Source organism: Centroberyx affinis, unplaced genomic scaffold (assembly GCF_046629955.1).
Source record: "Centroberyx affinis isolate AG114_WGS23_722 - 3 ecotype Tasmania unplaced genomic scaffold, CSIRO-AGI_Caff_v1 ptg002192l_1, whole genome shotgun sequence".
Taxonomy (NCBI): domain Eukaryota; kingdom Metazoa; phylum Chordata; class Actinopteri; order Beryciformes; family Berycidae; genus Centroberyx; species Centroberyx affinis.
Genome location: NW_027280500.1, coordinates 50,020 through 67,809, shown reverse-complemented (window position 1 = coordinate 67,809; position 17,790 = coordinate 50,020). Strand labels below are relative to the sequence as shown.

The window sequence follows — 17,790 nt, the reverse complement described above, 5'->3', positions numbered from 1 at the left end:
GGAACCGCTAGCCATTGCTTTACGGGCAAATCGAAATATCAAAGGGGTAATGACAGGGCAAGAGGAACACAAATTGTTTTTATATGCGGATGATATTTTGCTGGTTTCCAGCAATCCTCAAACGGCAGCTCTAAATATTGGTTTAGTCATTGAGTTCTCAGAAATATCTGGATATACAATCAATTGGAATAAGTCAGAGGCTATGCCTCTATCTAGGTTTTGCCCACCAGCTGTTAGGAAAGACTGGCAATTTAGGTGGAGGCCTTCAGATATTACTTATTTAGGAATAAAGTTAATTCCAGGATTGAAAGAAATAAGGCAAACTAATCTTGCCCCAGTAATTGAACATATTAAAGCTATAATGCAGAATTTGGCCAAAATGAATATTTCACTTCTTGGTAAGATCAATTTAGTGAAAATGATAATAGCTCCCAAGTTAAATTACCTCTTATATATGCTTCCCTTAACTTTTCTGCTTCAGTTGCTTAAGTTATAAAATAAAATAGTTTTGTGATTTTCTGTGGGTGGGAAAAGGCTGTTGTTTATCCATACCAAACTATATGCAGCCAAAGAAAAAGGTGGTTTATCTTTGCCAAAATTAGACTGCTATCACTATGCATTATCACTCTCCCAACTATCTAAGATGAATCATTCTGCAGAACAAGCACCAGCTTGGGTCAGGATTGAGGAAGAATTGGTGTTCCCCTCTTGTCTAGAGGCTTTCCTAACCCAATCAGGCAGAGCTGTGCCTTTTAAGAACCCTCTTCTCTATTTTGTTAGAGAAACTTGGAACCAGTCACATCAATTAACTAGAGTTAACCCATATCTCACACCGAGAGCCTCCATATGGTTCAATAAAAAACTGAAAATTGATAAGAAGACCTTCACGTGTGAGGAATGGGTCAAATCAGGAATTAATGTATTGGGGGATTCAGCGGGGGAAGATGGGTTACGACCTTTTGAGGAAATTAAGAATGATTATAGTCTAAATAATACAAATTTCTGGAGGTTCCTACAGATTAGGTACTGTATATCGGCAGTGATTAAAACTTCACCTGACCCTGTAACTGGGATTCAAGAATTATTTTATAGAAGTTGGCACAGAAGAGGGGGTGCTTCTAGGTTTTATGATTTTATTAGGGATGTTCATGCACCCAAGTTGAAAGGTTTGAACATAGGGACGCTGGGGACATGGCCCCACCACTTTTTGAAATGGCCGATTTTGTCCCCATCACTTTTTAAAAGGATAATTTGTTAAAAATGTTCTGAAAAATAGCTTGCACCAAGAAATGTTAACTAACAAATGAGAACGCTTTGTGGAGGAGATTGACAGGGGTGGTATTTGAGTTTGTGTGGCATTTTAAAAGAATGAATAAAAAATCAAATAAATGATTTGAGTTTGTTTTAAAATTAATATGGATAAATAAATAGAAATAGTCTAATCCCTGCTCCAGTTTAATTAATGTTCTATCGATATTTAAACCTTATGCTTAGAATGAGTCATGATTGGTTGAACTTGATTCATGAACTCTTGTGAACTCTGTTTCTCTAAAAAAAAGTATGCAGCATCAAAACAACAAGGCAGTTTCACTTAACATCTAAGGTTGATTTACTATCTTTAGCTAAAGTTAACGTTATTCCTTCAGTTGTTTCTACTTTGTCATATTTTAGGGCAGTGATATTGGATATTGTTATCGCTGGGCTGACTGACATGCAGTGGTGCTTTCTACAATAGATGTGATATTGCCATTGTTTGATTGACATGGTGTTGCAGCTGTGGATGTGATGCATATGGATGACTGTACTTGTGCGGTCGACGTCGTTGTGCGAGTATTTTCGTATTGTCGACTCTGTAGTAGCCTAGCCTATGCCCTTTTGATGCGCCATTATGCAATTTTTTTCGCGCCGTAATTATCTACTCTGACCTCATACCGATCCCCCCATTACATTGCCTAAAATCGCATATGTTGAAGACCGTTTAAACATTTTATTTTCATCTGAGCCCTTCCGTCCCAACCACTTTTCAACATAAAGTGACGCCCTTGGGTTTGAAACTGAGCTGGGAAAACGATATATGTGAAGATATTTCTGAAGACACATGGAAGAACCTAGTGGCCATGTGGTATAAATGCTCTCGGGAAGCACAGTCACAACTTATTTTGTTTAACGTTTTAAATAGATGTTACTGGACTCCCAGTATATTGTCAAAACTTCAGTTGAGAAATAGTGACACCTGTTGGAGATAAAAGAAATGGGTACATTAGTACATATGTTGTATGAATGTGAGAAAATAAGATATATGTGGAACAAAATTGTATTATTTTTGAGTAAAGTGTTGAATGAGAAATTACCTAACTCTCCAGCGATGTGCTTGCTTGGACTGTTACCAGAAGATAATAGGTTATCTAAACACCAAAGACTGTGGTGTAGAATGGCCACGACAACAGGATGTAGAATTGCATTAAGACATTGGAAGTCATCCAGTGTTATTACCTTTGATGAATGGATGGAACTAATGTTTTGCACGGCATCATATGAAAGGGTAACATAGAGTTGCTGGGAGAGAGGATATCTTCACCAAGGTGTGGGGTCAATTTTTGATGACAACTGAAAGGACCGAGATCTAGATAAGGATTTATCCTTCTTGTAATGTAAGTGGTTACTGTGAGGTATAGGATCTGATCATGTGGTATTTTTTTAATTAATTAATTAATTTTTATTTTTACTTGTAGCATGAATCTTTTGTTTTGGTTCGTTTTTTATGTCGTTTTCTTTGAGAAAATTAATGTAAATCTGTATGATGGTGATGGTTTATACCATGTAAGGACTGTACTATATTGTAAGATTTACGCAAAAACATCAATGGAAAAAAAGAAAAAAAAAGAAACAACTGCTGCAATTTATCTTGATGCCTCTGTAACTTATTGGAGTTCACCATCCTTTTCTTATCTCCACAGGTCGCCTGTCAGGACAGATTAACAGACAGACAAGGTGAAATATTGAACTTATTATTGTTCACACTGTGCAATCTATTTGCTTTGGTATTGCATGAGGTTTAATTTCTGGATTAAAAGATAACATTTAGATACAGAGTGATGCAATCTGCTTTTTTGTACATCAGAATTAGGATAAAAACAACAACTGTTTTCTGTATAATTATACTGCAGCACTGAGTGAGAAAATGCTTTATCAGAATGGCTTTTTGAATCCTCACCAGCAGGTGGATGTGAATTACAACTCTAAATTGTGTTTTCATCTACAGAAAATCAATAATTTAGTAAAGATAGAATATCTGCTTATATATCTGTGAGTATTATACCAGTTAGGGCTGGGTATCGTTTAAAAAATTACGATACCAGTACTTTATTTGCTAACTTTTTTTTAATGTTTTGGTGGCATCCCGGCATGTTGAACTGCCAACTCCGTCACACACACCGCGCTCGACTTCACCACCACAGACTGTATGGGCTGTAGCTGCTGCGGTAGTGGGCCAATCACACGTCACATTAAATCGAAGAACGCTTGTGGTGATTGGCTGCGAGCAAAACCATACAAATAGTCATTTTTTTCTAGATCTGTGTACAAAAAGTATCGAATGCAGGTATCATTTTACTGGAGAAGTTTCGATACTACTTGGTACTGGGTTATTTCAGTCGATACCTTAAAGGTATAGAGTACCGATACCCAACCCTAATGACAGTACAGTAGTTATGTACCTTTGGTTGAGTGCAGAATAATTTACATGATGAAGTACTCACTGTGATCAGTTAGGAGATACAACTTTGGTAGATGAAGTCTCTGAAGCTACAAAAAATAGTGTATTAGGTTTAATTTGAAATGAACAGTAATAATGTAAGAAACAGAACTGGACATGAGAGATTAGTGATTGATTACTAATACCTGTACAAGTACAAATGGTAAACAAGACTGCCCAGATTTACCCCCAAGGAGGAATAAACTATGTCACTATCAGGGAACACCATACAGTACATAGAAATTACTCTGCATGAGAAAAAAGACTGGAACTTGTAATAGATACCATATATACAATCTTTTAAAAGTTTAATTTCATCTGTTCATTTGAATATATAAAACTGATAAAAAAAAAAAAATGAAAAAACCCAACCGAACTGGATCACAGAAACTAAAATGACAACAAAACCACAACAAGGAGAGAAACGGTCCAGTACAGAACAACAAAAAGAAAACACATTCATTACAAGTCAGTTAAACTAAATGTGTCTCTCCACCTCCATCAGCTCTGATCCCAGTCTTACCTGGGTTGTTGGTCTTGATCACTGCTGGGTCCAGTTTAGTGACGATGTCCTCCTTGACACCAGAGAGCTGAAACACACACTCGTACTTCCTCCAGTCTTCAGGTTTGACTGATGAAACGTTCAGCTGAATGCTCGTCTGGAAGGTTCCATCATGGTTGGGGAGGATCTCTCCCTGGTCCACGAGGTCCTGAAGCTCCTCTCCATCTCTCCTCCAGAACAACATGACTCTGTCAGGGTAGAAACCTGTAGCGTGGCAGCTGACTGGAGAGGAGGGAGTCTTCTGGAGGAGAGACACTGAGGGAAGCACTGGAGAGGGGGGGTATGAGGAAGAGGGTGAGAGAGAGGAAGAGAAACAGAAGAGAGAGAGAGAGAGAGAGGGACAGAAAGACAGAAACAGACATGAGTAAACTCAAAAAACATTACAGTTACATGTACAGTGGGTCTCTATATGTTGGTTCATATTCACTGTAATGTTACTGTACATTAGAAACAGAAGAGACAGATCAACATTGTTGTGTCTATGAATTGACATCAGGTCATGTGACTCTACCTGTTCTCTGCAGAGTGTTCTTCCCATAGTCCACATACTTCTTCAGCCAATCAATGCACTCCTTGGTGAAGTAGTTCTGTAAGTATGCTAATCTAGCTTTGTCATTATCCCACTTGTGTTTGGTGATGACAGCCTGTGGTACTGGAGCGATCCATGTCTGTGTCTTCAGGTCCAATGCTATGAAGTCTTCTCCATCATAACCATACTGATCAAAACCATTAACTTCTCCAGTCTCACCATCCCATTCACAGCCAAACATCCTCTGGTAGGTGTGGACACCTGAGAGAGAGACAGAGACAGAGACTGAAGTAAACCAGAGTGAGATCCTAGCACAGTCAGCTATCAGTGGTTGATATCACATCTTTACCACAGAGACACACTGATCCACAGACACCAAAACAGAGGATCTACACCTACTGCTGTTACTGGCTGGATGGAAGCCGCTCACAGCCAAACATAATGTGGACAGTGTGGACGGCTCAGAGAGAGACAGAGAGGCAGAGACTGCTGTAAAACAGAGTGAGATCCTAACACAGTCAGTATCCTCTCTTTACCACAGAGACCAGCAGACAGTTTATCTACACTGTTGAAGGTAGAGGCTTCATGTGAGCTGCAGGAACACACACACACACACACACACACACTGAGGTGGAGTCCTGACTAGCAGACACACACTGAACCTGGTCCTGGAGTTAACATCACATCCACTGAAACCCTGCAGCCAGTGGATCAGTCCCACAATATCCTCTTCCTAGGAGAAACTGCAGAGGCTCACTAGACTGTCCTGAGGCTGGTCTAGAAGCTTTCACTGAAGGAGAGTTTCAGCCTAGGATTAGTCACTAGGCTAGACCTGGTCAGCCAGGACAGTGAGTCTGTTCAGTAGTGTGTTACTACAACTGGTCAGAATAAGGCAGAGACCAGCAGGACCATTATGGAGACTGGGAGGCAGTCTGTCTGTCCTGATTGGTCCATCCATCCATCAATCATTCCATACAACCAACAACTATTTCCACCTGCAGATGTTGGCTTGGTGCCGCCTACTGGGACGGACCAACACACTGTGGTCAGTAGAGTTGTTATCATCAATGTGTTTCTACTGCTGGAGATTAATTATGGGATGGACCAACACACTGTGGTCAGTAGAGTTATTAACATCTAATGTGTTTCTACTGCTGGAGATGTATTATGCGATGGACCAACACACTGTGGTCAGTAGAGTAGAGTTAATATAATCTAACCTGTAGCTCTACTATATATTTATTATGGGATGGACACAGTAGAGTTGGGTGTTAAACTTTTTCAACCTGTGACCTGGATGAGAAATTTAACATCTTGTCCTGTCAGCAGGTTTATTAAAACATGCTGCTAACTGTCATATGGGACCCAGCAGAAGCAGCCTGTGTCCAGTTTACAGTCCTGCTCCGTAGTTTGAGAAACCAGGCAGTAATGTTATTCTATCAGCTGTGTGTTGTGAACCTGTTGTGATAAACAGGTTTCTACAGTAGAGTTATTATGGAGCGACTTATTGTGGGCAGTTCAGTAGAGTTATTCTAATCTAATCTAGTGGAGATAAACTGTTAATAATCTCTGTTGGTTATTATGGGATGGACAGAAACACTGTATCAGTACAGCAGACTAGCATCCAGTAGTCTCAGTCTTAGTAATGTGTGTGTTGAGTCTGTGTGTTTCAGTCAGGTGTGTGAATGAATAAAACCCTCAGTATCAAACAGTTGAATCTGTGTGAATAAAACACTGTTGATGGATGAAGGCTGGCCTGGGATGTGTGTGTGTGTGTGTGTGTGTAAGCGTGTGGGAGTGTGTTTGTGTATTTTTGTGTGTGTGTGTGAGATAAAGTGTGTGTGCGTTTGTGAGAGAGAGTGTGTGTGTTTTCGTAAGAGAGAGGGTGTGTGTGTCTGTGTGTGTGTGTGAGAGAGAAAGAGAGAGAGAGAGAGAGAGAGAGAGAGAGAGAGAGAGAAGAGAGTGTGTGTGTGTGTGTGTGTGTGATGGAAGCTACATCTCTCTGCTACTTTACAACAAATCAGGATGAAAAACATTTCAGCAGTAGAAAGTGAAACATAAACAAACCTCCAGTTTGGTTGAAGCGCTGCTTCAGGATGTCAATGTTGGCTTTGAAGACCTGCTGCTCACCCACACAGATCCCAGTTTGCGTCTCCCAGTACTGTGGAACATCTGCTGTGACTTTGTTCATCCAGTCCTGTTTGGGTTCGTTTCTCTTGGTGTTGCTGTCACAGTGAGTTATCTGAACTCCATCAACAAACCCAACAGACACAAACTCTGGGAAGTTTGGGACTCCAGAGGATGCAGTGTGGAAATACTTCAGGGAGTGAGTCACTGTGGGACAAACAGTTAACAAGGAACTCAGGTTTCTGAATTATAATTTTTTTATTCATTTTTATACTAACAATGTGTGATCGTTTGTCAACTCCCTGAGCACAACAGAGAATTTTGATCTGTTCAATAAATATGGGACAATAAATAAATAAATAAAAACAACTGTGTCTTGAGGAAAGAGTAATATATGGACAGTTTTCATTAATTTTATAAAGGGTTAGTATTCATTCACACAGACACACACACACACACACATTTATACTTGCCAGAAAATTAAGGTTATTTCAATCCAATCCACTATCAATTTTTTGGGAAAATGTCATGTAATATAATGTTGAAATTCATTAATCATTATTTCAAAAACACAGTTTATCCTGTCCTCAAAAACAAATTTATTTTCTTAAGGTCACAAATGATTTTAATAGTAACCCATAATGTGCTTTAATTTCATGCCAGTCGTCATTTTGGCAGAGCAAGCGTCATTTTCTTTTTTTCAATATTCTGGACTGAAACTCATCTACTTTTACGTTTGGTGTTCCTAAAGATATTTACATCTAAATCCTTCATTAATATACAAGAATTATCAATTATTCCTAGGCCACACTCCTCATTATGATATTCGCCTGAAATTTAAACTCACCTAGCATACTGATAAAAAAATATGTATTGCATTTTACATGTTGCATGTTTTTATTGCATCACGATCAGTGTGATCTAATATTCCCAACATATCAAGGTGATGTTTTTATATATAAGTATAAAACAGAGTTGGCAACTTTCAGTAATACATTTGAAATAATGTCAAAATATCATGTAATTTTGCCAATTATGTTAATTGTATTATTTATTCACATTAAATTCATCATATTGGTGATTATCAGTATAGAAGGAAGCTGTTTGGGTTCCGCTGACATTAATATCCATGAACACAGCGCCCTCAAATGGCTTTTGTTGGTTTAGGAAAAATAAATAAATAAATAAAAATACTGAGGGGCGAATTCACAAAGAATGGATTGCGGCCGCTAATAGCACCATGAATTGCGTATCATTTGCAACCGCTATTTGTTCCGTCTCAAGGACCGATTCACAAAAGATATTGCGCTAATGATATGCCAGCGCAAACACGCCCATAACGTGTTACAATTTGCCCCTGTTTTGCATCTGATTGCAATTACCAATGTGGCAAAATATAAATGTTGCCTTTGCGCCAAGAACACAGTAGGCAGGACAATGGCAGAGAGAAAGAGAAAAATGAAATTTTTAGACCGCGAGCTGCAAGTCCTGACGGACGAGGTGCAGAGGCATTCCTCAAAACTTCAGGCAAGAAATTTAACCGGGACAGCGAGAAACCATATTTGGGATTTAATATCCCAGTCTGTCAGTGCTGTTGGTGTTTCAGCATGATTTGAAGCGGAGAACAGAGGAGAAAATATCATTCAATGCCTCACAAGCTTCACAAACAGGCGGAGGTCCACCTCAAGAACAGCATTTAAACAGCACTGACGAAATTGCGAGGTAAACTCTCCAGAACGAACAAGTTCTTGGCCTGGAGGAGGGAACTGACACAGGCGAGTTTGTCATTGCATCTCACTGCATCCCAAAATAAATGAGTTTGAGCAGAGCTGTCCATGGTGTTGAATCTTTAGGCCAAAATAAGTCTCACTGTGCTGACTAGTGAGATAAGTGAAAATATTTTCAGAGTGAGAAACTGAGTTGTATTTAGAGCTGGGCGATATGGACCAAAAATCATATCTCGGTATTTTTAGGCTGAATGGCGATACACAATATATATCTCGGTATTTTCTACGAAGTGGGATAAATGTTCAGTTGTAAGTCAAAGCCACATGTGAGATGTCAGAAGCACTTTTATTGAAACAAGACTGTGATCAAAATAAATATATGATATGGACAAAATCAAATATCACAATATTTTTGACCAAATACCTTGATATCGATATTGCCACAATACTGTAGGGATGACTATTGGTGCTTTCACAAAATATTTACACAATGAGATTTTTGATAAATAATCATCAGTAATGTGGATATAATTACTAAGTGAGTAAAGGCAAATAATAGAACAGCTAGAACAGTCTGGTAAGTTCAAAAAATTACATCACTTTACTGTAATGCAGCCTTTAAAACCAGGAAAAGACAACACTTATGCCATATCACGATATTACAATATCCAGAATCTAAGACGATATCTAGTCTCATATCATGATATCGATATAATATTGATATATTGCCCAGCTCTAGTTGTATTGATTGTTTGATTGTACTGATTTATTTGCTTTTGTTTGTGAAGCAATCTGTGTTAAAGTTCTATAGTAATAATAATATTTTTTTAGGTCACACAAAGGTGGAATTGTTGCAGAGACATTTGCAAGGTCAATTCAATTAAACTCTCAGTTAAATCAACAAGTGATATTAGTGATTTAAGTGACATTCCTTATTAATGCGCTTCAATTACCACCAACTCTCTGAAGACGCTAATAATTTTACTCTAACTGCAATTAGCGCCGATCTTTGTGAATTGGACTGTTTTTTTGCAATGAGGCTGATTTGCATAGAAAGGAGCCAATTTTGCACCAAATGTATGCATATTACCTAATTTAAATACGTGCAAATAGCACAGAGCACGAGACGCTATTTGCGTGGGAGCGTAGTTAGCGGTGCATTTCACCCTTTGCGAGTGCTTTGTGAATTACACGGTTTCTTTTTGTCTTTTTTGCACAGGTTTAGTGTCAGCAAAAGCCGCACAATCCTTTTGTGAATTCGCCCGTCAGTGTTTGAGTGTCTTTTTCTTTGCAGAGCTGTAATTTTATGATATTGTCAAATACATTCATTCATTCATTCATTCATAAATTGCAAGTCAGGTGTAAGAAGTAAACTAAATGTGTCTCTCCTCCTCCATCAGCTCTGATCCCAGTCTTACCCGGGTTGTTGGGCTTGATCACTGCTGGGTCCAGTTTGGTGACGATGTCCTCCTTGACACCAGAGAGCTGAAACACACACTCGTACTTCCCCCAGTCTTCAGGTTTGACTGATGAAACGTCCAGCTGAACGCTCATCTGGAAGGTTCCATCGTGGTTGGGGAGGATCTCTCCGTAGTCCATGAGGTCCTGAAGCTCCTCTCCATCTCTAGTCCAGAACAACATGACTCTGTCAGGGTAGAAACCTGTAGCGTGGCAGCTGACTGGAGAGGAGGGAGTCTTCTGGAGGAGAGACACAGAGGGAAGCACTGGAGAGAGAGAGAGAGAGAGAGAGAGAGAGAGAGAGGAGCAAGAGAAAAAGAGAGAGAGGGTGGGGGGGGGCAGGGAGGGAGGGAGGGGAGGAGAGAGGGAGAAATAGACAAATAAAAGATGAGAGGTAGAGGGAGAGAGAGGAAAGAGAGAGGGGGGAGGGAGAGATAGAAAGACAGAAACAGATATGAGTAAACTCAAAAATCATTACAGTTACATGTACAGAGGGTCCCTATATGTTGGTTCATATCACTGTAATGTTTCTGTACATTAGAAACAGAAGAGACAGATGAACATTGTTGTGTCCATTCAGGTCATGTGGCTCTACCTGTTCTCTGCAGAGTGCTCTTCCCATAGTCCACATACTTCTTCAGCCAATCAATGCAAATCTGGGACAAGAAGTTCTTCTTTTGGGCTAATCTAGCTTTGTCAGTATCCCACTTGTGTTTGGTGATGACAGCCTGTGGTGGCGGAGCAATCCATGTCAGTGTCTTCAGGTCCAATGCTATGAAGTCTTCTCCATCATAACCATACTGATCAAAACCATGAACTTCTCCAGTCTCATCATCCCATTCACAGCCAGTCATCCACTGGTAGGTGTGGACACCTGAGAGAGACAGAGACAGAGACTGAAGTAAACCAGAGTGAGATCCTAGCACAGTCAACTATCAGTGGTTGATATCACATCTTTACCACAGAGACACACTGATCCACAGACACCAAAACAGAGGATCTACACCTACTGCTGTTACTGGCTGGATGGAAGCCGCTCACAGCCAAACATAATGTGTACAGTTCTACAATTTCTTATTTATGTTAATGTTAATATTCAGTTATCTTAAGATTCTATAGAAAATATTCTATTCAATAAATATTGTATACCTCATTATATATTGTTATACCTCATTCTGTTCTGTATAGGTCTACTTATTCTTAGACCAACAGATGGAGCAAACTGTTTTAAAGGAGGGAGGGTTGTAGTGGGAGCACTGGGGTGTCAGGTGTGACTGTGTGGCAAATGGTTTACATGGCTCACGGGTCAGGTAGGAGGGCCCCTTAGCAGAATTTTGCTTAGGGCCCCATGGAGGTCAGGACCGGCTCTGGCCAGGACAGTGAGTCTGTTCAGTAGTGTGTTACTGCAACTGGTCAGAATAAGACCAGCAGGACCATTATGGAGACTGGGAGGCAGTCTGTCTGTCCTGATTGGTCCATCCATCCATCAATCATTCCATACAACCAACAACTATTTCCACCTGCAGATGTTGGCTTGGTGCCGCCTACTGGGACGGACCAACACACTGTGGTCAGTAGAGTTATTATCATCTAATGTGTTTCTACTGCTGGAGATTTATTATGGGATGGACCAACACACTGTGGTCAGTACAGTGGAGTTAATGTAATCTAATCTGTAGTTCTACTCTATATTTATTATGGGATGGACACAGTAGAGTTGGGTGTTAAACTTTTTCAACCTGTGACCTGGATGAGAAATTTAACATCTTGTCCTGTCAGCAGGTTTATTAAAACATGCTGCTAACTGTCATATGGGACCCAGCAGAAGCAGCCTGTGTCCAGTTTACAGTCCTGCTCCGTAGTTTGAGAAACCAGGCAGTAATGTTATTCTATCAGCTGTGTGTTGTGAACCTGTTGTGATAAACAGGTTTCTACAGTAGAGTTATTATGGAGCGACTCACTGTGGGCAGTTCAGTAGCGTTATTATTAGCGTTTTTTATATTATAAATTATTTTAATCTAATCTAGTGAAGATAAACTGTTAAAAATCTCTGTTGGTTATTATGGGATGGACAGAAACACTGTAGCAGTACAGCAGACTAGCATCCAGTCGGCGTATCTGTGTGTGTGTGTGTGTGTGTGTGTGTGTGTGTGTGTGTGTGTGTGTATGATGGAAGCTACATCTCTCTGTGACTTTTAAACAAACCAGGAAGAAATACATTTCAGCAGAATAAAGTAAAACATAAACAAACCTCCAGTTTGGCTGAAGCGCTGCTTCACAGTCTCAAGTTCGGCTTTGAGGAACTGCTGGTCACCCACACAGATCTCAGTTTGTGTCTCCCAGTACTGTGGATCATCTGCTATGACTTTGTTCATCCAGTCCTGTTTGGGCACGACTCTCTCTGTGTTGCTGTCACAGTGACTGATCTGAACTTCATCAACCATCCCAACAGACACAAACTCTGGGAAGTTTGGGACTCCAGAGGATGCAGTGAAGAAATACTTCAGGGAGTGAGTCACTGTGGGACAAACAGTTAACATAAGAAACTCAGGTTTTCATTTACACTTTTTTAAATAAATCTTTATAAGAACAATGTATGATCGGATGAGAATTCCCTGAGCGCAGCAGAAAATTTACATTTCTGTTTGATGACTATGGGACAAATAAATAAATAAAGCAACAGTGTCTTGAGTAATGTACAGACAGTTTTCATTAATTTTGTAAAGGCTTGGTATTCATTAACACAGAATCAAAAGGGATTTATAATTTGCCAGAAATTTAAGGTTATTTCACTCCAAAACACTGTCAAATATATCAATTTTAGGAAAATTTTACCACCTGGAATTCATGAGTCATTATTGTCAACACATCATGCTATTTTGACAACTGTTATTTAATTAAAATATTTCATCATATTAAATACATCATGTCAGTAAGTATCAGTATAGAAGGAAAGTTGACAAAGCTGACATTAATATCTATAATCACAAAATAGTCTCAATATGACACATTGTCAGATGAAATATGAATGATGTGAGAATCAACAGGCTGTAGTAGATAATACATATATTTACATCCATTCTCCATTTAACTTAGCAATATTAGGAAGATTAAAACAAACTTATTCACGGCTTAACCAACACTAAACTCAACAAAGCCAGATGTGAATATGATGCAGCTTAATGTGACATCAGCCTACGCAGTAACTAAATCAAATTTCAGTTACAACAGCTACATGTTCAAAGGAAAGATTTTAAATGTGATCTTACCTGGAGATGCAACATGACAGAAGAGCAGCAACAAAATAAACTCCTTCATCTTGTTTTGATAAATAAGTAGACTACAGTTTAAAGTAATGAATAAATCTTCTGCTGGTTGAAACTTTGCCTCCGGTCTGCAGACCGTTACACAGTCAGCCTCAGGGTCAAGAGTCCAATTCCAGCCAATAGAAATTCAGAAAAGACTGTTGCATCATGGGTTACTAGGCAGAATTGAAGAGCTGAGGTTATTTGAAAGTGAAACTATAGGCTAGGGAGAGAAGACAACGCATTAATTCACAAACGACAGATTTTACAGATTTTGTTGTCTCTCAGTCGTAAATATTCTCAATCTTTTAGCTCGATCTATCATATCATACACTTATGTGACAATGCCAAGAAATGACAAAGATGCAAAGAAATGACAAAGATTGTAGGTAGCTTTTCTTTAGGCTGTTTTCATATCAAATATTACTTTTACTTAATGGAAAACTGAAAATTTGCAGTGGTGGTGTCTTCTTTAGTGGTGACTTGCCCTACAAAAAAATTACAACCAATAAAACCATCATGAATTTCCTGCCCCTCCCATCAACTAAAACCACCAAGCCAAGTTTCTGAAATAACAGATGACTGACCGGTATGTATTTGTATTTTCTCTAATTGCATCAAATTCAAACTACAAGCAGTAGTCACTACAAACATGCAGGCCTACAACTGAGCAGCAGGTTCAAATTCAACTTAGAAGAACTTACAATACATACAATAAATCTATATAACAGACTGAAGTCTAACATAAAGTACATACGAGGGGCTAAATGTCTTCATATATCGTCATTATGTTGCATAGCTTTAGGACATTGTTGCTTTTAACTTTTTTCAAGGCTCAAGTCAATCAGCCGTTTTCCATTGTTGTTTCTTTCTGTGCACCCCTGGGTGCCCATTGCTCTCTGGTAGTTGGTGTTGTCAGAGCCCACTTTGGCTCTCAAGTCTCCAGTTATCTGAAGCATGTTGTGTTGGGGTGCTTTGGAGTTCGTACCAGTTGTCTTTGTCCTCTTCAGCCTCATTTGTTGGTGCACAGCACTGCAGGATGGTTAGTTTGCAGTACTTTGAACTGAGATGTACTCTGATCAACCTCTCTCTCACTGGGTCCCATTCCAGCAAGGCTTTGTCTTTGTCCTTTGACAGGATGATGTCTGCACCGTGTGTGTGGGGGTCTGTGACCTGAATGGAGGATGGTGGATCCATTATAAAGCAAGTCCAGCGACAATCACTTATCCCCAGGAGGTCCAGGTGATGCCTCTTCATCCCACTGAGGACTTGTTCCGTCTTTGAGGCCTCCAACATGGTTCAGACATTCCTCACACCAAGGTGAACCTCGGTTTTTGCAGATGCAATAAACGGAGGAACAACTCTTAATTAGATTTTCAGAAACATTTTATTCATTCAACATGTAAAGTTGAACAAGGGGAACCCTACTCCTTAACCTCCTTCAAAATCTCCCCCTACACACACACACAAACGCAGAAAAACGCAGAATATTTTGCATATGCTTGCCAAATCAGTCATATTCTGTGTAAAATCTGATCCGATATGGTATATGACGCTCAAGCCAAGTCAAGTACATTCTTGTATAGTTCACTGTCAAAGATGAGTGATCTGATGAGGTAATTGCTGGAAAACCTGACATCAAGATGGCTGCTGTTGTGACAAGCTGGGTTGCTCAGCTCTGACAATCCACTAAAAATCTCCTAGAGAAGCTGCCATCCAAGCCTTTAACTAAGCATTTGCTAGTTAGGGTGAAGTGTTGTCGCCAATCTGGGGATAATTTTTGGCAAATGGTGAATCTAGGAGTCACTTATGTGACATGTGCTTTGAAACCAACAAAGTCGGATTACTCAGCAACATAACTTGACCAAAGAATACAGAAAGATGGCAAAGAAGATGGCAGAGGATATGGAAGAAGTGAAAAAGTCATTAAACGTCCTGACAGGAGAGCTAAGTGCTGTAGTTAAACAAAAAGACCTGTTTAAGTTAATTGAGGAAGTGCGGCAACTGAGAGAAGTTATCCGGGAAAAGGACATGAAGATTGAAGAACTACAAAAAAGAGTGGATAATCTGGAGCAATATACAAGAATGGATGATTTGGTGATTACCGGCCTGGTGACAACCCACCGCACCTATGCCAGGGCTGCAGCAGGGGAGAAGGAGGGCGAAGATGCACCATAAGGTGAACTACATACACTGGAACAACAAGTCATTAACTTCTTTCACAGTAAAGACATCTCACTCGACAGCAGAAACATATCAGCCTGTCACACTATTCCTCAGAAACGGAGCAACATCCCAAAGATCCTTCTAAGATTTATAAACCGCAAACACAAAGTGGAGCTGTTAAAGTTAACAAAGAAGCTCAAGGGTACAGGTGTCTATGTAAATGAACACCTCACAAGAAAAAATGCAGAAATTGCACGTGAGGCAAGGTTTTTGAGGAAACAAGAGGATTCAGGATACATGGACAAGGAACTGTAAAGTAATGATCAAACTAAACGGAACACCAGAGCAAGCCAAAGTAATTACAATAAGAGAAATGAAAGACTTGGAGCAATTTAAATGACATTACTACTTGATGTGGTGAAAATGACTCATGAAAAGAAAAGGAAGTAAACTAAAAGAAAAACTAGAAAAATAGAAGATCTTACAGACTTTAAGGCTTTTGAGTCTTATGATTATAAGCCTTATGAGTTAGAAAAAGACATTGATCCTGATGGATACCTATCTGAGAAGCTTAATTTGGACTGTGGATATTACTCTGAAGATGACATCACAGCAACAGATGAACATTTTTCTATGATCCATTTCAACAGTAGGAGTCTCTATAGAAACTTTGCCAAAATCAAAGATTATTTACACCAATTTAAATTTAGTGTTGTAGCAGTTTCAGAGACCTGGTTAGGTAATGACACAAAGGACATTGAATTAGAAGGTTATGATTTATTTCATGAAAACAGGGTCAACAGAAGGGGGGGCGGAGTTGCCCTGTTTGTGAAAAGGGGTTTAAAATGCAAGATTATTCAAGAAATGACAATGTCTGTGGATGCCTTGATGGAATGTGTTACTGTTGAAATCAGAAATGAACAAGCAAAAAATATATTAATTAGCTGCATCTATAGAACTCCTGGATCATGCATTGATGAGTTTAATAGGATAATCTCAGAGTTATATTCCAAGCATAATAGCAAGGGTCTTTTGGTATGTGGGGACTTCAATATTGATTTGTTGAAATCATGTGAGCATTTAAAAACAACAGACTTTATCAACAGTATGTTCAGTTTGGGACTATATCCTTTAATATCAAAACTCAGTAGAATAACTAAGGATAGCGCTACGCTAATTGACAATATTTTTGTTAATATAACTGAGAAGACGGTTAAAAGTGGATTGCTACTGACAAGACATAAGTGATCATTTGCCTGTTTTTGCAGTGTTTGAGCATAAGTTGAAGATGAATAAAGTATGTGATTATAAGTTACAGAGAGTGAGAACACTAGAAACAATCAAGGCCTTTAAAGCTGAACTTGATAATCATGATTGGAAAGAGGTTTATGTTGAAGATACAAATGATTCCTATAATGCATTTCTTGATATATTTATGTCACTGTATGATTATTACTGTCAAGTGAGGAAAATTAAAGTAAAACCTAAAAGTAGGCAGAATTTGTGGATAACAAAAGGTCTGGAAAAAGCTTGTAAAAAGAAAGACCAGTTATACAAAGATTTTATAAAACATCGAACAAAGGAAAAGGAATATAAGTATAAACAATATAGAAATAGATTGACAACCATTATTAGAGAGCAAAAGCAGAATTATTACAGTATATTGCTGGAAAAACATAAAACTAATATTAAAGCCACTAGGAATGTAATTAAAGAGGTGATTGACCAACACAACTTTCAAACGTTACCAACATATATTGTTAAAAATGATAGTTTAAGAGCTGAGAACGTACAAGACATTGCAAATGAATTTAACAATTTTTTTGTTAGTGTGGGTTCTAATCTAGCAAAAGAATTACAACAAAACCAGGTGGCAGTGACAAATGTAGATATAACTACTAATCAAAATTCAATGTTCCTTGGGGCTGTGTGTGAGAGTGATGTTCTAGAAGTGGTCAGGAAATGTAAGAATAAGAGGTCAACAGATTGTAACAATATTGACATGTCACTGATCAAACAAGTGATTCAATGTATAGTTAAGCCTTTGACTTACATCTGCAATAGATCTTTCATAACAGGAACATTTCCGGAGAAAATGAAGCTGGCTAAAGTACTTCCAATCTACAAGAATGGAGATAAGCAGCTGGTAACAAACTACAGGC

At 38.9% G+C, this 17,790-nt stretch overlaps 1 protein-coding gene across 2 annotated transcripts; it reads right to left on the bottom strand.

Moving 5' to 3' along the window:
* Positions 1-2,909: 2,909 nt before the first annotated feature.
* LOC139655144 (uncharacterized) lies at positions 2,910-13,562 on the bottom strand. Of its 2 annotated transcripts, XM_071532463.1 has the most exons (9): positions 13,427-13,562; positions 12,409-12,675; positions 10,753-11,031; positions 10,118-10,423; positions 6,913-7,179; positions 4,828-5,106; positions 4,278-4,583; positions 3,759-3,804; positions 2,910-2,962 (listed from the first exon to the last, which is right to left on the bottom strand). In XM_071532463.1, exons 1-8 carry the CDS (start codon positions 13,473-13,475, stop codon positions 3,764-3,766), a joined length of 1,794 nt encoding a protein of 597 aa, XP_071388564.1. In that variant the 5' UTR covers positions 13,476-13,562; the 3' UTR covers positions 2,910-2,962; positions 3,759-3,763. The 2 variants fall into 2 exon arrangements, with proteins under 2 accessions (XP_071388564.1, XP_071388563.1); XM_071532462.1 differs by lacking the exons at positions 2,910-2,962; positions 3,759-3,804 and having other exon boundaries at positions 3,822-4,583.
* Positions 13,563-17,790: the final 4,228 nt, after the last annotated feature.